The sequence below is a fragment of the Lates calcarifer genome, linkage group LG7_2, assembly GCF_001640805.2.
Source record: "Lates calcarifer isolate ASB-BC8 linkage group LG7_2, TLL_Latcal_v3, whole genome shotgun sequence".
Taxonomy (NCBI): Eukaryota; Metazoa; Chordata; class Actinopteri; family Centropomidae; genus Lates; species Lates calcarifer.
Window position 1 is genome coordinate 6963329 of NC_066854.1, and position 19751 is coordinate 6983079.

The following is a 19751-nucleotide window of genomic DNA, read 5'->3' on the forward strand; positions in this document are numbered from 1 at the left end:
GACAGACACAGAAAGAGAGAGAGAGAGTTTGTGTGTGTGAGATTTCCTGTGTGTATTCTTTCTGCAATTAAAAGTGAAAGTTTGGCTCAGGCCGAGTTTGTGGAGACTTGGACAGGAAGTATTTAGTTGTGTCCACAACTAAATCAGTCAAACCTTCCTGTTCTTTTTTTTTCTAAGCGTATCACAGCAAGAAAAGCTTGTCCTGCTCTTTCCTCAGTATGGTATAAATCCTTTATTAAATAATCATAACAATAATTATAATAACAATCATAAAAAGAGCTTTTCTGTACAAAGACCCCTTTTTAAAACAACAACAACAGCAGTCCGAGCAGTGCGAAAAGGGGGCGGGATCCTGTCCTTTTACATGTTTGGTCCTCCCGGGCAGAAGGGGGCGCTGTGACTATCACTGTCACTGTCAGTGTCAATAATTACTGTATGATACCGGCTCCAAAGGCAAGCTGGATCCCCGAGGCTCCAAGGCACTTTGAAGAGAGTCAGTGGGGTCCAGAGATGCGGGCCTCAGAGGAGAGGGACGGCGGCGTGTGTGTATATGTGTGTGTACATGGTGAGGATAAATGGGATGAAATCTTGAGTGCTTATGTGTGTGTGTAGTGAACTGAATCCACGGCATTTATGTGCTTCACGGTCTCAATATATACCTCTCAGCAGCAGCAGCCATTCCCTTCAGGTCTGAATGCCTCTCAGTGTGTGTGAGTGTGTCCAAAGTTTCATGTGTTTATGAGAGGGAGGGTGTGTATTCATGTTCTGTATATACATGTGTATATACAAGTGAAGTGTGCATGTGCATGGGAGGGTGTCTCACCCTCGCCTTCTCATGGCTTACAAGTCCATTCAGAGCGTGCAAGACTCTTTCTGATTGGTTCAAAACCGCCCCCCGAAAAATGCCCGCCTTGCTGTGCGAGAGCCAACGTTAAGGAAAAAAAAAAAAAAAACAAACTTCAGAAAAAGAGCAGGTTGAGGTGGGAGAGCAGGGAGTGTGACGTGACGTGTGTGTGCATGTGTGTGTTGGAGGAGGGAAGGTGAGGGGGGGTAGGTCCTTTAAATCATGGCTTTTGAGGTCCACATGTAAAAAGAGAGACACTGTAGGTATCTCCTCTCTTATCTCGTCTCGTGATGCCTCAGCGTTCCTTTTTCAACATTTCCGCAAAACAGTTTGTCTTTAAGGCTTGTTGTGTGTCCGGGGCACACAGTCAGTCGATTGAGAAAGCTGTTCCTGGCTGTGCGTTTGTGTATTTTTTTGTTATTTCGATCCCATTTGTTTTTTTGTTTGTTGTCAAAGCACAGAGAGAACATTACCCCCCTGTGAGAGAGAGACAGAGGGAGGGAGGGAGGGGATTTTTTTTTTAGTGCTCTGACAGTCATAGTCTCTCGCTCGCTTCCCCTCTTCGCTTTTCTTTCTTCAGTGGTTCTCAGTCTCTGCTCTTACCAGCAATCCATAGGTTGCACCGACCAAAGCTCCTTGACCTTTCGCCATTAACCCGCAATGTAAACACGACCTTCTCTTTGACAGGAACCAGCAACAACAGTCTCAGACGACTAAATCTAACAATAACGTCTCTCTGTCATTAAAAGAATGTGTTAAAATCCCCTCCCTCCCTCCCTCCACCCTCCCCACCTCGACACGCATGTACATTTTCTCTGCCTGTTTTTTTTTCTCTACTTATCTGCCGTCACAGGCTGGCTATAGGCCAGAAACAAAAACATTAAACAGAAAGAGAGAGTGACCGAGCAGATAGATAGACAAACGGGAGGGACGTCGGTGACTAAAATACCACAGACTGTCAGGAACTAAGAGGATAACTGAGACTGATAGGTAGCAGAGTCTACGACGGAACAAAAGAAAAAAAGAAAAGAAAAGTCAACGGGCCACACAAAGGAGCTAAGTTCTAGGCCACTGTGTTCACATGTGATCAAAAAAAACTTTCTAAGCACGTTCCTAACCTACCACCTTTCCAACACAATGTGTTCTGACTCAGTATGTGTAGCTTACAGTATCCAGTTTCAAAACTAGACCTCTTACAAATCTATGATGCATTTATAAACAGTTCTCTTTTGGTGGAGCAGGAATCTGTAATTGATATGTGTAGATATTTATTTTTTGAGGCCTAACATCCCCCCAATGGAACAGTCCATCCCCAGTCTTTCTCTCATTGGTTCTTCCACCACAACAAACTACCAAACACCGGACAGCACTACGTTTTCCAAACAGGAAACGAGTTCTCATTCGAGCTAAGAAGTGGCTCTCTTGTTGTCCATGTGTCCAGGGATCTGCACCACTGAGGAAGTAAACTGACACTAAAGTGAACTGGAGGAAATGAAGGGAATAGTGAGAGGTTTTCACAAAATGGCTGCATCTCTCGCTCTTGCTCCGTCTCTTTCTTTTCTTTTTTTCCCCCTCTTTCCCCCTCTCACGCCTCGGTGCAGCAGCGCTGTTGGTTCAGTTTGACCTTGTGCTTGAGGCCGTCGTACAGTTCGAAGTTGTAGTTCTCCAGGGTGGTGGAGGAGCGTGATGACAGGCCGCTGTAGGAGCAGGTGCAGTACAGGAGGAGGCCCGCGCACACAGCCCCAAGCAGGACGCCCAGGGAGCTCATGACGATGATGGTGACCAGGATGGGGTCCAGCGTGTACAGCCACGAGTTGTCCTTCTCCGAGACGCGGGTCACAGGAGGCTCGGACGACGGGGATGGCGTGTTCCAGTCGGGGAACTGTAAAACTGTGACAGGAAGGGAGAAGAAAAACAAGAAGTTAACATGATAAGAGACTAATGAGTGTAATCAGAGTAAGCAGATAAACAAAAATACTAACATGTACGCTACAGAAAGGGGAGAAAATGATGCTAAAAAAGAAGTAAAGTTAATAAGAATCTGTGTCAAGAGAGACTAAAATTCCACTTCTGCTGATGAAAAGCTGCTTACCTCCACCTAGTGGGTCTCTGCCACTGAAAAGTCGCCCATCTCCAAAGTCATTGGGTATCTTAACTGTCAGAGAGAAGCACAGGTGACACAGACTTTAAGCCTCAAGCAAATCCCACACATAATTATTCTGACATAGCACAGGAAGCGTACAAAAAGATGAAGCTATTCACAGACTTTCATCCAAGTTGTTCAGTATTTTCTCAGATTGAATATTCAGCTGTTTGTGTGATACATAACCCATTAGATATCTACTGCAATTTAGAGCTTTGGCATCCACGCACACACACATAAGTCTTGGAATAATAGAAAAATATGACTTTATTAATAGGGAAAGATCATTATGATACATTCCTGTCAAACACACAGTCATCACATAACATACTGATGGTATAAGACTGTTCATTCCATGTGAATAAAGATGCAAACATGTCATCGTCAAACAACATTAACCCATCGTTGTCACCGTTAAAATCACTAGTACTGTCAAGTTTAAGAGTGGTGTATAAGATGATTGAGGAAAAAGAAAAAAAAAAAACTAGTGGCAACAAATGTCAACATTTAAGTAGTGCTCGGAACAGTCGGTAAGATTCACACCTCTGCCGCGTGACGTGAACTGAAAATTGATATGTATGCGAGCATCTGAAGTGTGGTGAAACTAGCGATGGCTGCAGCACTTTAGTTGAGCCCGATGGCTCGAGTGTACTTATACTTTAGATGAGTTTTTCTTTTCACTTTTTGTGTGTGAGCGAGTGAGTGTGCGTTTGGGCTTGCTGCTCTTGGCAAGCGTTCAGGAGTGGGAGTAACTGCTTGGCAAGGCACACGTCTAGATGTGGAGGTCTTTGATGGCCAATGGCGTTATTAATACTGTTTCCAGGGCAACTGAAGTTGGCAGTCGATTGGGCGACGGAGGTGCGGTAGATGGGAGGGAAAAGTGCTTACCGCAGCCTTCATAAATGTTATCTGTCCATTAACTAATTACAACTATTAGAGGCTTGGAGCGTTAACGGTGTCGAGATGGACGAAGTAGGGTGTCCAATCCCTCCTCCCCAAGTTGATTTAAAAGCACATAGCGAGAGCATGCCAAAAAAACACTTTTTTTCTCTCACTCCAGAGAGAGAGAAGTGCAGCTTCTAAATTGTGGCAACAAATTGAGGTGCATTCTGCTGAGCTGTGGGCTAGTAGGTGATGGATTTTTGCTGGTGTGACAGATCACGAAAGCACGCCCCGTTGAGCTACTGAGTAAAGACCTCAATTTCATTCAATCCAGGGTGTTAAACTCGGCTCGTGTCAAATCTCGCCACCTTCGTGCTGACTGATGAGAGAGAAATTGGCACCAATTTGTCTTTCTCAGTCAGACTTTTGAGAAATTTCACAATAAAAGAGGCTTTTAAATCCCAGATATGTTAAATATTAGTACGAAATGTATTAGCTATGTCTTATTTTATGGTTAATAGCCATTCATGGCGTCTTATGGCACTACAGGAAGAACCATCAATAGCTGGAGCTCGGCTCTGGTTTTCATAAAGTCTTGGATCCCTCTCAAGGGTGCACATATACAGCAAAACACCGCACTTATGGCTTCCAGCTGGTGCAGCGGCATTGTGGGATTTGTAGGAGTATAAATCAAGAGAGTAGTGGTGATGGCAGACAGCTGTGTCTATTTACAACCCTAAAAACAACAAGCACATATTCACACTGAAAACACAATGTGGCTCGGCTCGGGCTCGGCTTTCATCTGGGCAGTTTGAAGACGTGGGGAACAACGGGAGTGGGCGGTATGAAGCATAAATGGGAGTGGAACAACGTGCTTTATTACGCCAGAGAATCAAGATGAAACACTAAACACTGAAGACGGCTGCATCCATCACTGACTGATGCCTTTATCAGGAGAAGACAAGACGTTCAATCAAACGATCTGGTTATCTCCATTTGTGATGCAGGACTTTAAGTATGATGGATTTGCATTCCTTTGTTTTTAAATGTGCACATGCTCTGTTGAAAAGGACAATGGAGGGATTTTTTTTCTCCTCTGTTACAACAGCCTCACTATTGATACAACTCATATCACAGCTATCTCGTGTTGTTATTACAGAGATACCAAGAGCTTTATTTTCTGGGGCATGCCAGATCATTTCCACAGCTAGCACAATGAATGCCTCTCAGCCTAACAGTTTTCTCCTCTCTCTCAGCACTGCAGAGCTCCTTGTGTCTCTGGGGTCTTGTTTTAGCCTGTGGTTTGGCAGCTCTGGCTGGCTCTCGCAGCGGAACCAGCTCGACCACCCCCCTCCTCCCTCCTCCTCCGTCTCCCAGCCCACACATGTCTGTGTGTATGTCCATGCTGGGGTCATTCCAGGAGGACCGTTGGGGTTATGAGGAGCCAGACGGCACTCAATGGTCCGAAACAAGCTGCTCAGATAAATAACTTACTCAGACTTCAGTCCTCTCATCAGGAGCAGCATAGTGTGAAATGTCAACAGCAAACTCCTTAATGGAACAAAAAAGAAAACAGCAACCGAAGCTACATCCATTAGAGAAAGAGGAGAGAGAGAGAGAGAGGGCACAGTGTTTTCACTTGGCAGTTTCACCCTTGCAACGGTAAACTAAAGGAGAGAGGGGTTCGTCAAGTGGATGTTCTGTCAATCTTGCAGCATCACGACACACACTGCCACTGACATCACAAGTTGCCGTCCTGCTCTGCCAAAACACAATGCGGCTAAGCGCTTCCTTTCAGCAGAGGGTACGGTGTCGGTCCCGGCTGTCCAACCTCACTGTCAGGACTGGCTCCACCCCTGGGGTGGCCATACTGGAGGACCAGTTAGAATACTGGAAGCACTGCGAGGAGCTGTGATAGGCCACTGACAGCTGGCTCTTCTTGGTGGCCAGGTGTTGTCGGCAGCAACAGAGGGCTCTGACCAAGATGGCCACCTGCCAGGAGAAGGAGGGCGCCCCCGGCGGCCATAATGTAATACCAGTGGATGGGCAAGGGAGGCACAGGAACGCCTCCCCCTGGTGGAGAGATACAGAATAATTGGCCAGCGGGAAAAGAGAGGAGTGGCACTTGTTTATTCTCTACATTTAATTCTCTATTTTCTATCCCTATGTCTTCATCATACGAACAGCAGGCGTGCACCTCATATGAGCATGCACAAGCATGCCAGTTGCAAAAAATGAAATAAATCTCCAAGGCCAAAAAGTAAAAAAAAATTAAATGCATCCATTTTTCTCAAGTAGCTTGTTTTGCAGTTGGAGGACAAGTTTTCACACCAAGATCATCAAGAGATTTGGTTTGAAATCAGTCCAATGGTTGATCCAGTCAAATGCAATGCAATTACTTTTTTTTCAGAGCTCCAATGAAATGACTTGGTGTGAAACGACAGCCAAAATAATTAGTTATAAAAGCACCCACACACATTGAATTAAGGAGCTTCCTCTTCCTGTTTCGATCTGGCACAGGAAGTCACAAACAGCCCCCTGATAAAGCCTCAGAACCATGCACGAATCATCAGTCGGGACACCACATGGGAACCCAGTGTTCCAGAGCTCCCTCAGAGCTGATATTGGATTGGGATTTGTTATTTAGCTGGCTCAGGTTGGCAGATTTGTTCTGAGTACATAATTTATCCTGTCCTCTGTTCTTGGTTTTTCATTCTCCCTTTTTTCCTCATGCATCAGCCTCCTGGCCAGTCCTCTCCTCCTCGAGCCAAGCGCTGTCTCCTTGGAGACTATCTCCACAGATCCCCTACACTGCTGCCCCTGGCTTGAACCCCCCTTCTTGAATTCTTGGTAAGAACCAACTAACCACCTTCCAAGAAGCCTCTACTCGATTATCCAAGCCTGCTATGCAAAAAACAAACCCCTAAAGACAGTGAAAAGCTAAAAAATAGAGCCCACATCTACCATCCAAACAGTGGAGGAGAGCCGTAAGACCGAACGAATGTCACATTGAACTAGGGAACGTGAAGCAGAGCTGATTTTTGGACCGTGTCACATAATTACAGAGGGAAATGGTGCGTGCTCCTGCTACTTCACACTGCACACACTCATTAGACAGAGCTGAGTTAGGGAGAGGAGAGAGACACCCGCACTCGCTGCTGCTCAGTCACTCTATCTGATTGCTTTTCACTGGGGACACTGGTGTGTGTACATGTGTGAGTGGTGATATTAACATGTGTGTTTGTGCAAGTTTGTCAAAGGTTAGAGACTCTGCGTGAGTGTGAGTGTGTGCGTGAAGACGAAGGAGCAGAAAAGCCGAAGAAGTGCACACACATCACATTCGCACTGAAACCGCCAAGCTCTTATCTTATTGGAAGACATTATGAGATGCCAAAACACTAACATCAATCTCATAGAGTCCCCCAGGATGCTCTAAATATTTTTCATGAGGCAGACAGTTATTTAAAACCCTTCAGGCTGTGTCAGGCAGCCTAGAACTGAGAATATGTAGCTCTTTTCAAATATCTAACTCCATGAGGTGTGCTTGATTTAGCTTGCCTTGCACGCACAGTTTGCTCTTTTGAGACTAATCCTTTGTTTTATACTGAGACTGACAAGGTAAAACTAATACACAACAACACATTAATAAAATAATCTATTTTTAAACTTGGTTAGATTTGGGGAAAATTAATTCTGTATTTGCAATTTTAATCATTTAGATTTTAGTGAGGGGTTCAGTATTTATTTGGTGATGTCTGCATGCTGCTGATTATGCAATGAGTCACTCTTTATAAAATGAAGGATGTTTTATTAATCTGGAATCGCACAACTCCAGCTAGGAACTCCATGTTTTTGGCGGAAGGACCGTTTTTTTTTTTTTTTTTAATTTTCTTTTTTTAGGCTGATTGTTTGAGACGACTTAGTGCCACCAAGCAAGAAACCCCAGGCTAGTGCATACCAACGGGCAGGAAAGCAAGACCAGAGAGGAAGTGACATCATACCAAAGTCGAACTCACCTGGATTTTCGGGGGAGAAAGCCGCAATGGGTTCTGCGAGGACAGAGGGAGAGAGAGAGAGGGAGAGAAAGAGAGAGAGAGGGAGCTGTTAGATAACTTTAAATACGAGGGAAAAGTCAGCCAAATGTCACACAAATGTCACAAGACTATCAAACTCCTCCTGAGGAAATTTAAGTTAATTCCTCAGATAACGTGCACGAATTATGGCATTTACTCAGCTGCTCCTTTGCGAGAATGCAATTTCAAACAGAGGGCGTCGTGTGAGTTGGGAGTTTGAGATGGGCTGAGAGTGTATGAGCTACGCGTGCATGTGTGCGTCCGCAAAAGTCCACGCATTTCAAGTTGTTTATCTGCGGAGTCCAGTTAAACTGGAGCGGGCTGGGGCGTTTTGGCTTGATGCGAATGCATAGAGCAGAACCTTTGCTCTGATTGCCTGGAATGCAAACACAAAAAACTGGTGTGTGTGTGTGTGTCAGTGTGTGTTAAATTGTGTGTGTGTGAGAAACAGACGGGGGAGCTCGCGCCTTTTGGCGGGAACGCCAACGTACTGTGAAGAAACTCAACTGCGCTGGGTGATAAGCAACAGCCCAGCATGCTCTGGGAGTGGCAAAGGAGGGGAGGGATGGGAATGGGGAAACACAGCAGGCATGGGGGAGGGAGGGGTGGTGGGGAGGCGGATGTGGGTATGGGGGAGGGTGGGCTGTCATCTTTGCCTTTCCAGGCTGCTTTGACTCTCAAGACTCTCATGACACACACATACACACAAAAATGAATGATAGAACACAAAAAGGCAAAAGCAGAAGTGTTTGCCACAGAGCCAGGGACGTAACACACACAAACACACACTTTCCCTCAATTACACTTTGCCTTCTCCACACTGTGGTCCGGCTCCAAAGCACACTGGACGTCAGTCAGAAGCGATGACGGCAGGTTTTTTGGCTCTGAACCCCCCACTCGGTCTCTGATCTGTTTAAGACCCTCTCCAAAGCCCCTGCTCGGGCCAGATTAAGGAGGCTGCTCTGGCGCTCGGCTCGCACCAGGCACCCAGAAAACTTGCTTGGGAAACAGCCTGTCTAGTAATTCCCTTTGACGGCTCGGGAAAAGCTCTGTTTACAAATACGATGAGAGGAGCGAGCGCGAGAGAGATAGAGGTGGAGGAGAGAAAGAGAAGAAGAAGAAATCTAATGAAACATAGATTAGCATCGCCGGGGCCCACGGGGCGTTTATGGCCTAGTTTTCTTATTCTTCTTTTCTTTTCTTTTTGTGGAGGAGTAAACGCTGTCCCTCCCTCTCCTTCCTCCTTTCATCTCTGTATTTGGTGGGCTCTGTGGAGGAGAGGCTGTCTCTGAAACTGGGATGGGAGGGCGAGGGAGTGGAGGGTGGTGGCGATGGTGGGAGGGGGGTGTTTATCACTTCATGTGTGTCACTGTTCAAGGACCTTAAGGCTAAAAGTGGAGGGGAAAGAGAGGGAATGGCAGATTGATGGAGGGCGAGATAAGGCGATGGAAGTGTTGACAGAGGATGAGAGGGAGGTGGTGGGTCAAATGGATGTGTGTGTGTGTGTGTGTTTAGTTTTCAATATTCTTCTGAATGGGAAAGATTTTGGCAAACTGAAGGAAAAAAAAAGTTTTGTCTGTTTGTCAGAGTGGTCCTTAGAAATGTGTGGATGTGTGTGTATACAGTGTGTGTGTGTGTGTGTGTGTGACTTACGTGTACACTCCTTCAGAGGGGTGCTGGAGCTCATGTAGATGTTGTCTATCCAGATGTGTCCTCTGGTGCCGTGCACAAAGAAACCCTCCATCACAACCTACCGCAGCCAAAAAAACAAGGGAAGAAAGGAAGAAGAGGAGGAGGAGGAGGAGGAGGAGGAGGGAGAAAAAGTTGGAAAAAGAAGAGGAGGAAGAGGAAGACAGGATGAAGGCACGGAAGCAGCAGAGGGGAGGGGGTGGGGGTGGGGCGGAGGCATATCGAGAACGGGGACGAGCAGGAGGAGGAGGAGGAGGAGGAGGAGGAGGAGGAGAAAGAGGATAAAAACTTAATACAGCGCCTCTGATTTCAAAGTTGCACTCAACGCTTGCAATCATCCTCCCCTTCTCTGCAAGCTTCTTCAACTTACTTTTTCATGAGAACATTAACTGCTTGTGATGTCTGTGACAAATGCACCACGATCCCCAAACAATCACGCAGCCAACAGAGACAATATGGCTTACTTTAGCTTCTTTTGAAGTCAAACCTGGCCTAAGGTGATAGAGAGGTTAAAACTGATGCTTTCAAATGCACTCAGATGAATATATCCCTGATAAAGACATTAAAGACATGTCTCTCCTTCTGGAGGAACATATAATAAATGGTTTGACCCAGATACCTATTTATCAAGCAGACATACTTTAATATAGCTCACCGGTTTGACTTTTCCAGTCACTTCCTTAAAGATAAACCTCATTCCGGTTCTTATCTAAACTAAAAAAGTGGGTTTATTTTTTCCACTACCTGGAAGTCTTTAGGGGAGCGAGGCAGGATAGTGCGTCCCTCTTTCCAGACAGGACCCTGATCGTCCTTGAGCGTCCAGAGCAGGGTCTCCTCGTTGTGGGCGTCCCGCAGCAGGACCTTCAGGTGGCCCTGGGCCTCGCCCGACAGCTGGTAGGAGAAGAGGAGGCAGAGGGGCCCCGTTTCGGCCGCCACCACGGGGCTCACGAGGCGGGCCCGCTGCTGCTCCGTCTTCAGGCTGGCATCCATGTAGAGGTAGCTGTTGAGCTCTGCAGGGGAGTGAGAAAAATCAAGACGAGAGGTTACTTGGGTAAGTGTGTGTAAAATGACTGAAATGTGATGTAAATCAGAAGTCCCCACACACTCTTTCAACTCCTCTGCTTGGAAATAAAGTCCCTAAATCCACACGTGCTACCAGTTTGGAGAATCCTGTCAACTTTGGAATTATTAAACTATATCAAAACCCAACTGGATACACTCAGGAACACACAGGATCAAGTGAAAAGTAAAAGTTGACACTGGAGATTTTCAATGTGCAACAAAGCTGTTTTAGTATTTTTAACACATTGCCAGAAATGAGCAGAGCTTTGTTTTAACCTTGAGTTTGCTGGTTGCTTCAGTCAAATGAAAGTGAAAAAAAGCCTGATTTAATGGGTTTTATTTTCAGCCCTTGAGGCTGTAAAACTAGGAAATTTGAAAGGCTGTGTAGACTTTTGATATCCACTGAAAATGCTTGTGTGGGGCACAAATGAAGCACGTACACCATCTGTGTGTCGTCATGAATGCACTCAAAAATATTTTCACCATTAATCATCACTGGTCACACATACAGGCAGACTCAGCCACATATACATATCCTTAAGCACATGTGTTTTCACACAATTATAGACGTTTCCAACATGACTCTCACACAAAAAAGAAACTAATCACCAGTTGCTAACAGGAATGGGATCACCGGCGCACAATAGTTGCACTGAACAATGGGGATATGACAAATATAAACATGCAGAAGAATAGGTCCAGTGAGAGCGTCATTCGTACATGTAGTGGCTACCAGAACTCCAGCCAAGACCCACGGGGCCTATTTCTCTTCATTCCCTTCCAGGTAAATGACTTAAACAACGGAAAAGTCCAACAAAACACACACCACTCCATTTGTTTACACCAGAGGATGTTTAGTTTGCAAATTGGATGCCGACATGAATTCCATTGTGAGAGGGGGGTAAGATTGGTGAGCCTACTTACTGTATGCATGAGTGTGTATGTGTGTGTGTGTGTGTGTGTGTGAGAGAGAGACAAGGGAAACTTGCTTGTGTATGCCCATGTATGTATGTGTGAGAGAGTGACTCAATGAGGCGTCTGGTGAAGAATTTCTTAAGTGGGCCCTGTGGGAAAATGTCCAGTATCAACAATCTGCAGATTAAATCACCTGCTTTATCACTAGACAAGTGTGTGTTTTGTGTGTGTGTGTGCAGAGCAAATACGTGCCTCCCTTGTTTTATAAGCAAGGAAAAAGTCAACACGTATCAGGGAGGTATTTTCCAGAATATGAGTGTGTCAAGGTTTGTCTTTTTAACACCTTCCCTTTATCCAGAACACCTTTTACAGTAGCATCCAGCAGGAGTGTGTGTTTCTAACCCAGCCGTGCTCGAGTTATTGAAGGACTGGGCCGATAACCTTTTGCTGCACGTGTGTGTTTGTGTGTGAGTGTATATGTGTGCGGCCCTTCCAGCAGATCAGACAAGCAGTATCTGGAGGGACAAATCTTCCTCCGACTTGACAGCTCCCCTCTGTCCGCCATACGCCCAGGCTCGCCTGTGTGTGACACTTCAGACAGTGTGTGTGACAGTATGTCCCTTGGCCCGTCGCAGCTCTGGAATGAATGTGTGTGTGTGTGTGTACTCTTCCCTGCTGCACATGATACTGTTTTTTTTTGTTTTTTTTGGAAGGTGATACACATACAGTACTATGCTTGTGTATGCGCCTGGAGAGGATGAGGAGTGAAACATATTTGTGACTCCGTCGAGGCGTTTTATCACTCATTTTAATGTGTGCGCCTCTGCCTCCCTCTATCGCCTCTGCCTCGCGTTGAAGCGTGGCGTCTTGTGGCGAACCCCCCATTGTTGTGCCTCTTGTTTGCCAGACAGCTCATAATCGAGACTGCCTCGCCATACGCAGCACAACAGAGCATTATTAATCCATTTCACAGCGGTCTCCTGCAGCGAGGAGCAAACAAGGATCCAATCTATGAAGCCTAGTTAGCACATTTTTATTAGTGGGGGTATATTAAGCCAAATAACACAACACCATGGAGGCAAATTCCAGCTCTGTGTTTCATGACTGAGGTCAAGAGGTGAGGAGATCATAGTTTCTGGGTCACATGAGAAAAAGGAATTCTATGGAGGATTAAACAGTGATTCGATAGCGGTGAAGTAATGATCCTGCGCTGGCTGGGATTTCTGACCTTTGACATCTGCGGGTGAAATCAAAGGCCAGCGCGCCGTGTCAAAACGGCTGGAAATGATACTGCAAACATGAAAGCCGCAACCTGACTAATCTAAGCAAGCCTTTCCAAACCAGCCCGTGATGAAAGAGGCTGCTTTGAAGCCCACCTCGCTCTGTCAAAGATGGTTATGACCTAAATAGGTCACGCTTGAGGAAAACGTCTGCCTTTACCATGAGATCTGTCACTCGGCTGAACATAACCCAGGTGACATCACAAATTTGACCAAAAAAGGGTGTGTGTGTGTGTGTGTGGGGGGGGCTTGCTGAACCTCTTGTTCAATTCCATCCAGCTGGAGAAATGCTGAATCTTTCATGGAGACTTGCTCAAAACCAATGAATTTTAAAACAAGGTTGGGATAACAATCCTGTACCCTGCCTAAGAAAAATTATAAATAGCGCTACGAAAAAAAAACCTCCTTAAACCCAGCAGGAAGCGTCTTGTGTAGCTTTTAATAACACGCCAAAAGCTGCACTTTTGATCCGCGGGTATGTATAAAGGGAAAATGAATAATTATTTCTTCAAGGAGTGTCTAAGTAGATGGAAGTCTACACAGCATCATCTGGGATGTGCCTGAGGTAATGGAGGGGCAGTAAAGGGACGGCTGGGAATAACAGCTCGTCTTTGGAATCTCCAGCTCTGAACTTAATTGGAGCTACTGGGTCTTAACCCCTTCCTGCCGAGACGTCCTGCATTTTTTGACACGCAGAGGCAAGCGACTGGAGAGCTGGTGTGTGTGTGTGTGTGTGTGTGTGTGTGTGTGTGTGTGTGTGTGTGTGTGTGTGTGTGCTTGACACAGCGGCGGTGTCGCTTTCCCCTTCTTGATTCCCTCAATTCATTTTCGATCTCATTCGCTCGGAAAAGAGCGGCGGGCTGGCAGACGACGCTGCTGCTAAATTAGACTGGTTTCAATTTAAGGAATTATTTTAATCAAATTGAAAAAGGACTCAATGAAGATGCACAAGGAGAATGACTCCATTTAATTGTAGAAAACAGTGTCTTGTCTAGACCCACTGAAGTTGATAAAATAAACTTAATGCATTTGTGCTTGTGCAATTTTCTGCACCCAAATGAATTCCCCTTGCAGCTGCATACAAAAAAGCTCTGCAGCAAACACTCTGCACTTGGCAAAAGCTTATACAGAAATTCATGCAAGGCCAAAATAAAATTTAAGACGTCCAAAGTCAACCTGAACTGTTAACTGCATTGTTTTTGCTACACAGAGAAAAGCTTAAGTGAAGCAGCTCTGAGTCGTTCTGATAACCAGACAGCGGAGGTGACTCATGCAGAATCTCCACATGACTGATAAGGAAACTCACCGTGGCTGTGCAGGGACCAGAAGAGAGGGGCGTTGGGGTCGTGCATCCACCCACACAGGCCGTGGTCAAAGTCACACACGCTGTCTGATGGAGGAGGGGTGGCTACTGTAGAGGTGGGGGAGCAGAGAGCGAAGGAAAAGACAGAGTAAGAGCGAGAGCCAAAGGGCACAAAGGCATGAGAAATTCATTTACAGCCATTTCAGATAAAGAAGCATTCATAGCGTCGCTACATAATGTCATACAGCCCTTTCAGAAGCTTTCATCTTTCTTATTACAGCTTCCTAATGACACTATTAATCCAGTATTTCTTTTGCTTTCATGTAAAACACGTTGTCGCTTGTTCTCACCTGTGGTCGTAATGGGGACCGTGGTGGTCTCAATGTCGGCAGGCAGAGTTGGCGTGACGGTGTCAGCCGGCGTGGTGGTTTCTACAGAAACAAACATGACACAGCTCAGGTCAAAGATGGTATGGTAAAACAATCCTCAGGCGTCACACTACTGTAAAGGGGACGCATTAATCACCCAGTGTTTGTTTAAGAAATTATTCATGTGGAGTTGGGGAGGGCCAGGAAATACAGACGAGAGAGGAAATGATAAGGCAGACAGAACAAGAAAGGAATAAGGAATTGTTCATAGGCCAGCTGTCTAATTTAGATATTGATGTAGATGTAAACTAATTCTTATCATTTAGAAAATTTTCAGCGCTGAAAGAAATAGTTTTTTGCTTTCTTGGCAAGAGCTAGATGAGAAGATTGACACAGCTCTAGAAGCGGGTTAGCTTAGCCAAGTATAAAGACCGGAAACAAGGGGACAGGGGTCAACAGCTAGCCTGACTCTGTGGAAAGGTGGGCTATTTTTTGGCAATAAAATCCCTCTTAATAGATTAGAATAAATAGCGAAGAACTCGCATATGCTCTCTCCCTGTAACTAATCTCTCATGCCAAAACAGTTCAGATTCACTTTAACAGCAGTGACATGATGTTTTAAACAGGAAATTAGAGTTATACTGTTGTTTTGATCAACCTGTCATTATTTCTTAGCTATAATTCAGCACATAAACATCACGTCTACATCATCTGTCCTATTACGGGTGAATTAAAGTGCATGTCATCATTAAGAGAGTGAGGTCACTACCCAAAACTAACTGTATCTCTGGTGTCCTGTCTCCATTCGGCCATCCCACCCAGCGTGTCAGAGACAAGCGGAGGCAGGCAAAGATAGCCCCAGAGCACCCAAGGGGGCCCCCGTCATGTTGTGTCTGGGTGCTCAGGCGTCAGCATCTGTCTAAGACGCACACACAGACTCAAATATGCAGACACGCAGATGCACAGGCACACATGTCCACATGCTAATGCGTGCGCAGATGCAGAGTCACGCACGCACGTGGACTACATACAGAATGCCTGGCGCTAAGGCTGATGGATGGATGTGTCTAACAAACTCCCCTCGACCTTGGACAGGATGATCACACTCTGGGACCACTCACTGGCTGTCAGGGAGGCTGCAGAGCACACACACTCCATCTCCCACTCTTTTTTCTTGTGCATGTGTGAGCTATCGTGTGTGTGTGTTAGAGTGTCTCCTTCACTCTATAACTCATGAGAAGGGAGAGCAAACACAGAGTGAAATGTACGGTTTTCTCTCTGCCCTTAACATCTATTTAAGCACACATTTATCACAAAGAAAGAGCAACAACATACAAAGGCATAAATAAGACTAAGAATTTGCTCATTAAAAAATGTCACATGTGCGCGCACACAGACACATGTTGAGCAGGCTGCAGTTGGAATGTGAACTGGGAGAAAGCGCTGTGTTATTAGGAGCAGATGGGTCAACCCTGGTGTGTTATGGGAGTTTACACAGAGGTTTGGGTCACGTCTCAACCGAAGATCCAAATTTATCATGTGAATAAACTGTGGAGGCTGTTCTTCCTTCAATTTCTGTCTGTATATCCATCATCAACAACATATGTTTACACAGCGACTTGTTTTTGTCACATTTCACTACACTAGCTTCAAACATATTGCACTAATTTGACATTAATGATCACTGAAATGGTTATGTGGATTCGTAAGCATATTATATTTCATATTCCTTTGTTAGCTTTCCCTGCCTTGTTTCATTTAAGCCTATCCAAACAACTCCGAGGCTTGGATGTCTGATGATCTCATGTGAGACAGAGCTCATCAGTTGGAAAAGAAAAACAACAGGCACGCAAACAGCTAAAAAAGTCACATACATTTTCCCTGCTGAATGCCATTTAGTGGCAATACTAGAGCCTCCTACTGTTAATTTTCCTCTTTCTGCATGACTATCATTATCATTTAAAGACTATGAAAGGCACTAAAGGCAACAAACGCGGCATGATACACAACTGATCCGCTTAAAGGAACTTCCTGTGGAAATGAGCGCGACGGCGCCCCAGCTGGAGAAATGGCAAACATGAAAGGGCCGGCCACAGCTGGCGACGGCTTCTGACATTAACCCAGCGTTAATGTCATGTCCTTTATGCCAGTCATTTACTGCCTAATGAGACTCTTATCGCTGCGGCCCACCAGAAAGGTAAGGTGAGGAAAGCAGCCCTCTTCCCCAATTCTCTCTACTTCCCAAGTTTAAAATGCAAGACCATCTCTTGTTCCCCTTGTTATTCTGTCTCTTGCGCTCACTCTTCTTGTTTGTTTTCCCTTTTAGTATTTGCCTTGTTTTTTTTATTCCAGTCTAACCTTTGAGTCCTCCAGTTAAGTCTTGGGACCAGGCGTTAAAATAAACCAAGAGCCCTACACATTACCTGGGCGCCAGTGTGCGTACAACTAAACACACATAAACACAAAACACACAGGCTAGTCCATTAAGATTCTAGCCAGCTCCTGAGCACTCTATGCTTTCAAAGGTCAGGCCTTGTCACAGTGTAAATGTGCTGACCTTTCCAGGGTGTGACAGGAGTGTCGGGGCAATGGGAATGGGACCGAATTGTGCGTTTGTGTGGATGCGAATGTTTATGTGAGACAGACTGAGAATGTGTGTGAACGTATGTGACCTGCCAACCTTGCCCCAAGCCCTATCCTTGATGCAAGTGAGGACTATGTTGCAGAGCAGCGTTACGAGGACCACGTGCGATTGAAGGCAGGCTTACTGTACATGCGCAGCAGAGGGCCTTGTAATGCAGGAAAAGTCCCTCTGCAGCAGAGTGTTGTCTTACATAATGTGTCTAGTGCTGCAGGTGATGATGCAAGTCATCATCATGCGCGGGATGAGACACCAACACTTAGAACTGGACCCAGGGGAGCTGCTGGCATAGATAATGGAGATGCATACTCACACGTACAAATACACATACGGTGCAGCTGCGCACATGCTCACAGAAAAACACAGACACACACACGGATAAATGCTTTTAGATGCTCGTTTTTCTACCCCACACAGACTCCAAAAAACCCTAACACGGGGTGGCGAGGGCCAACCATCTCTGCATAAAAGACATTGCTCACTCCCAAAGAATCTGACTCAGCAATATGTCAGAGAAGAGAAAAAAAATCTCTTCAATTATGTAGAAAGCCTTTCTGTAAATCTCTGCTTGGCAGTCCTAGGCACACACACACACACACACACACATTGATGAATGGATGTGCTTGCACGGACGCACACACACATATACCACAAAAGAACATGATGGGAAAGACAAGTAGCCGTTGTTTGATATTCTGTTGGGTGGGGTTAAGTCCTCAGATCAAGGTTCATCCACACACACAGAGAAGCTTTCCTAAAGAATGGGATGCTATGAAGATGGTGTATCCATAGCTCTACTAGAGAGAATTTACTGGGATTTTGAAAGAATCAGAAAGCCACTGTGGAGCATTACAGGTGTGTTCTAAAATACAGTGCTCCTAAAACTAAAATGAACTCACCTGGAAAAAGGAAGAGATGATATTTAGCATTTTTTTTTAAACAGATCAGTCTCTAAAATTTCCTTCCTGAGCTCATACATTTTTCATTTTTGGAGCACGTACACCAGAAAAAAAACAACACTGTAAGGGCTGCGTGTGTGTGTGTGTGTGTGTGTGTGTGGGTGTGTGTGTGAGACAGCTGCAAATGAATTGGGGGAAACAGAAGGAGTCAGGACCAACAGCAGTGAGCGTGGAAAAGAGGTACGAGTGATGAGTAACAGAGGAAGAGGGGAGGAGAGGAAAGGAGAGGAGGCATAGCAACCAAAAAAGAACAAAAACATTTACGGACCCACGCACTGGGCCTCAGGGTGGGAGAAGAAAAAACTGCAACCATGTGTAGGAATGGGGAGAGAGAGACCTTATTCTGCCTCATTGTGGTAGCAGCTGCTGGGCTCAAACAGCAAAAAATACATTTTTTTATCTGCCTAAATCATATAAAGGAGAAGAAATTCAAAAGAGGGCTTAACTGAGGACAGAACAGAAAGAAGAGAATCGTTTGTGTGGAAGGGGGGAAGTGAATGATTTACAGGATGTCAGCAGTAGTCCACTCTGCCTGCTGAGTTTTGTAGGCCTGTGAACAATGTGTGACCCTCAACAGCAGTTTTCTGTGCCACTGATAAAAATCACCCCTCTACAAAAAGTGGCAATCCCCGAGGTTTTTGCTCATTCGTTTTGTCTCCATCTTTTGGGCTGGTGTTTGCTGGTGTATCGTTTCTGCAAAGCGCCCTCCCGCAGGTCACTTGTCAGTCAACAGTAAAATGCAAAACACATCATTTCCTGTGTGCCACAGGAGGTTTTGGGGGGAAATAAAACAGCCAGACACCATGTGTTTCACAAATTGCATATAAATTAAATGAAAAATGCATCTATGACTTGCTTTTTATAACATGTTTTACTATGGTGTCTGACAGTTATACAGAATGTTGAGTTAAACCATTTTACCTCAGGTATGGGAGCGGCTCTGCATCTCTGAAAGTGTACAAAAAGGCACATGCACACATAACTGTGCACATTCACAAGTATAGTTAACATTGTTGTGTTTAATATATTCATATTATAATGGCAGATGTACATTTCTCTGTGTCTATGTGTCTTTAAATGTGTATTACACTGCCCAGAGAAGTGGTAAAGGTGATAATGACAACGTTCTATTCTTAATATTTCATCTCTCTTCAGCTGGAGAGCAGTGCACTTCATCTGCACTTATGCGAGCGCACAAATACACACAGACGGACACAAATCACCTCAGTGAAGGCACAGCCTAACTTGTGCTTATAGAGGCATGATTACTGCAGCGTGTGTGTGGGTGTGTGAACGTTAGGGGAGAGTACACATTTGTACATCTCTCTTACTGTGGTTTGTTGGGTGTGCGAGTGCGTCCACACGTGTGCTTGTATGTAAGCGCTGACCATGTTGTGCTATACAGGCCCAGTCATCCTGTCGAGGCACAGAGGGAGTGGTAAACAGTGAGAGTCCATATGTGCGCGAGTGTCGGTGAATGTGTGTGTGTCTCCAGCACTACCTCACATCTGGATAACAGACCACGCTGGAAAGTGAACAAACCACTGCTCCCTCTCTCTTTCTCTCTCTGTGGAGACGCATTCCTTTAAACC

At 45.4% G+C, this 19751-nt stretch overlaps 1 protein-coding gene across 2 annotated transcripts in view; it reads right to left on the reverse strand.

Annotated features, from left to right (window-relative positions):
- Positions 1-217: 217 nt before the first annotated feature.
- Positions 218-19751, reverse strand: part of nrp2a (neuropilin 2a) — a 59901-nt gene continuing 40367 nt past the window's right edge. Inside the window, exons 12-18 of one of the 2 annotated variants that reach the window (XM_018660971.2) lie at positions 14542-14622; positions 14195-14299; positions 10376-10641; positions 9596-9692; positions 7886-7918; positions 2937-2999; positions 218-2734 (exon numbers count right to left, since the gene is read on the reverse strand). In XM_018660971.2, coding sequence (XP_018516487.1) covers positions 2430-2734; positions 2937-2999; positions 7886-7918; positions 9596-9692; positions 10376-10641; positions 14195-14299; positions 14542-14622 — 950 coding nt within the window. In that variant the 3' untranslated portion in view covers positions 218-2429. Of the gene's footprint in view, positions 2735-2936; positions 3000-3236; positions 5943-7885; positions 7919-9595; positions 9693-10375; positions 10642-14194; positions 14300-14541; positions 14623-19751 lie in introns of those variants that run through there. The other variant, XM_018660972.2, reaches the window with a different exon arrangement.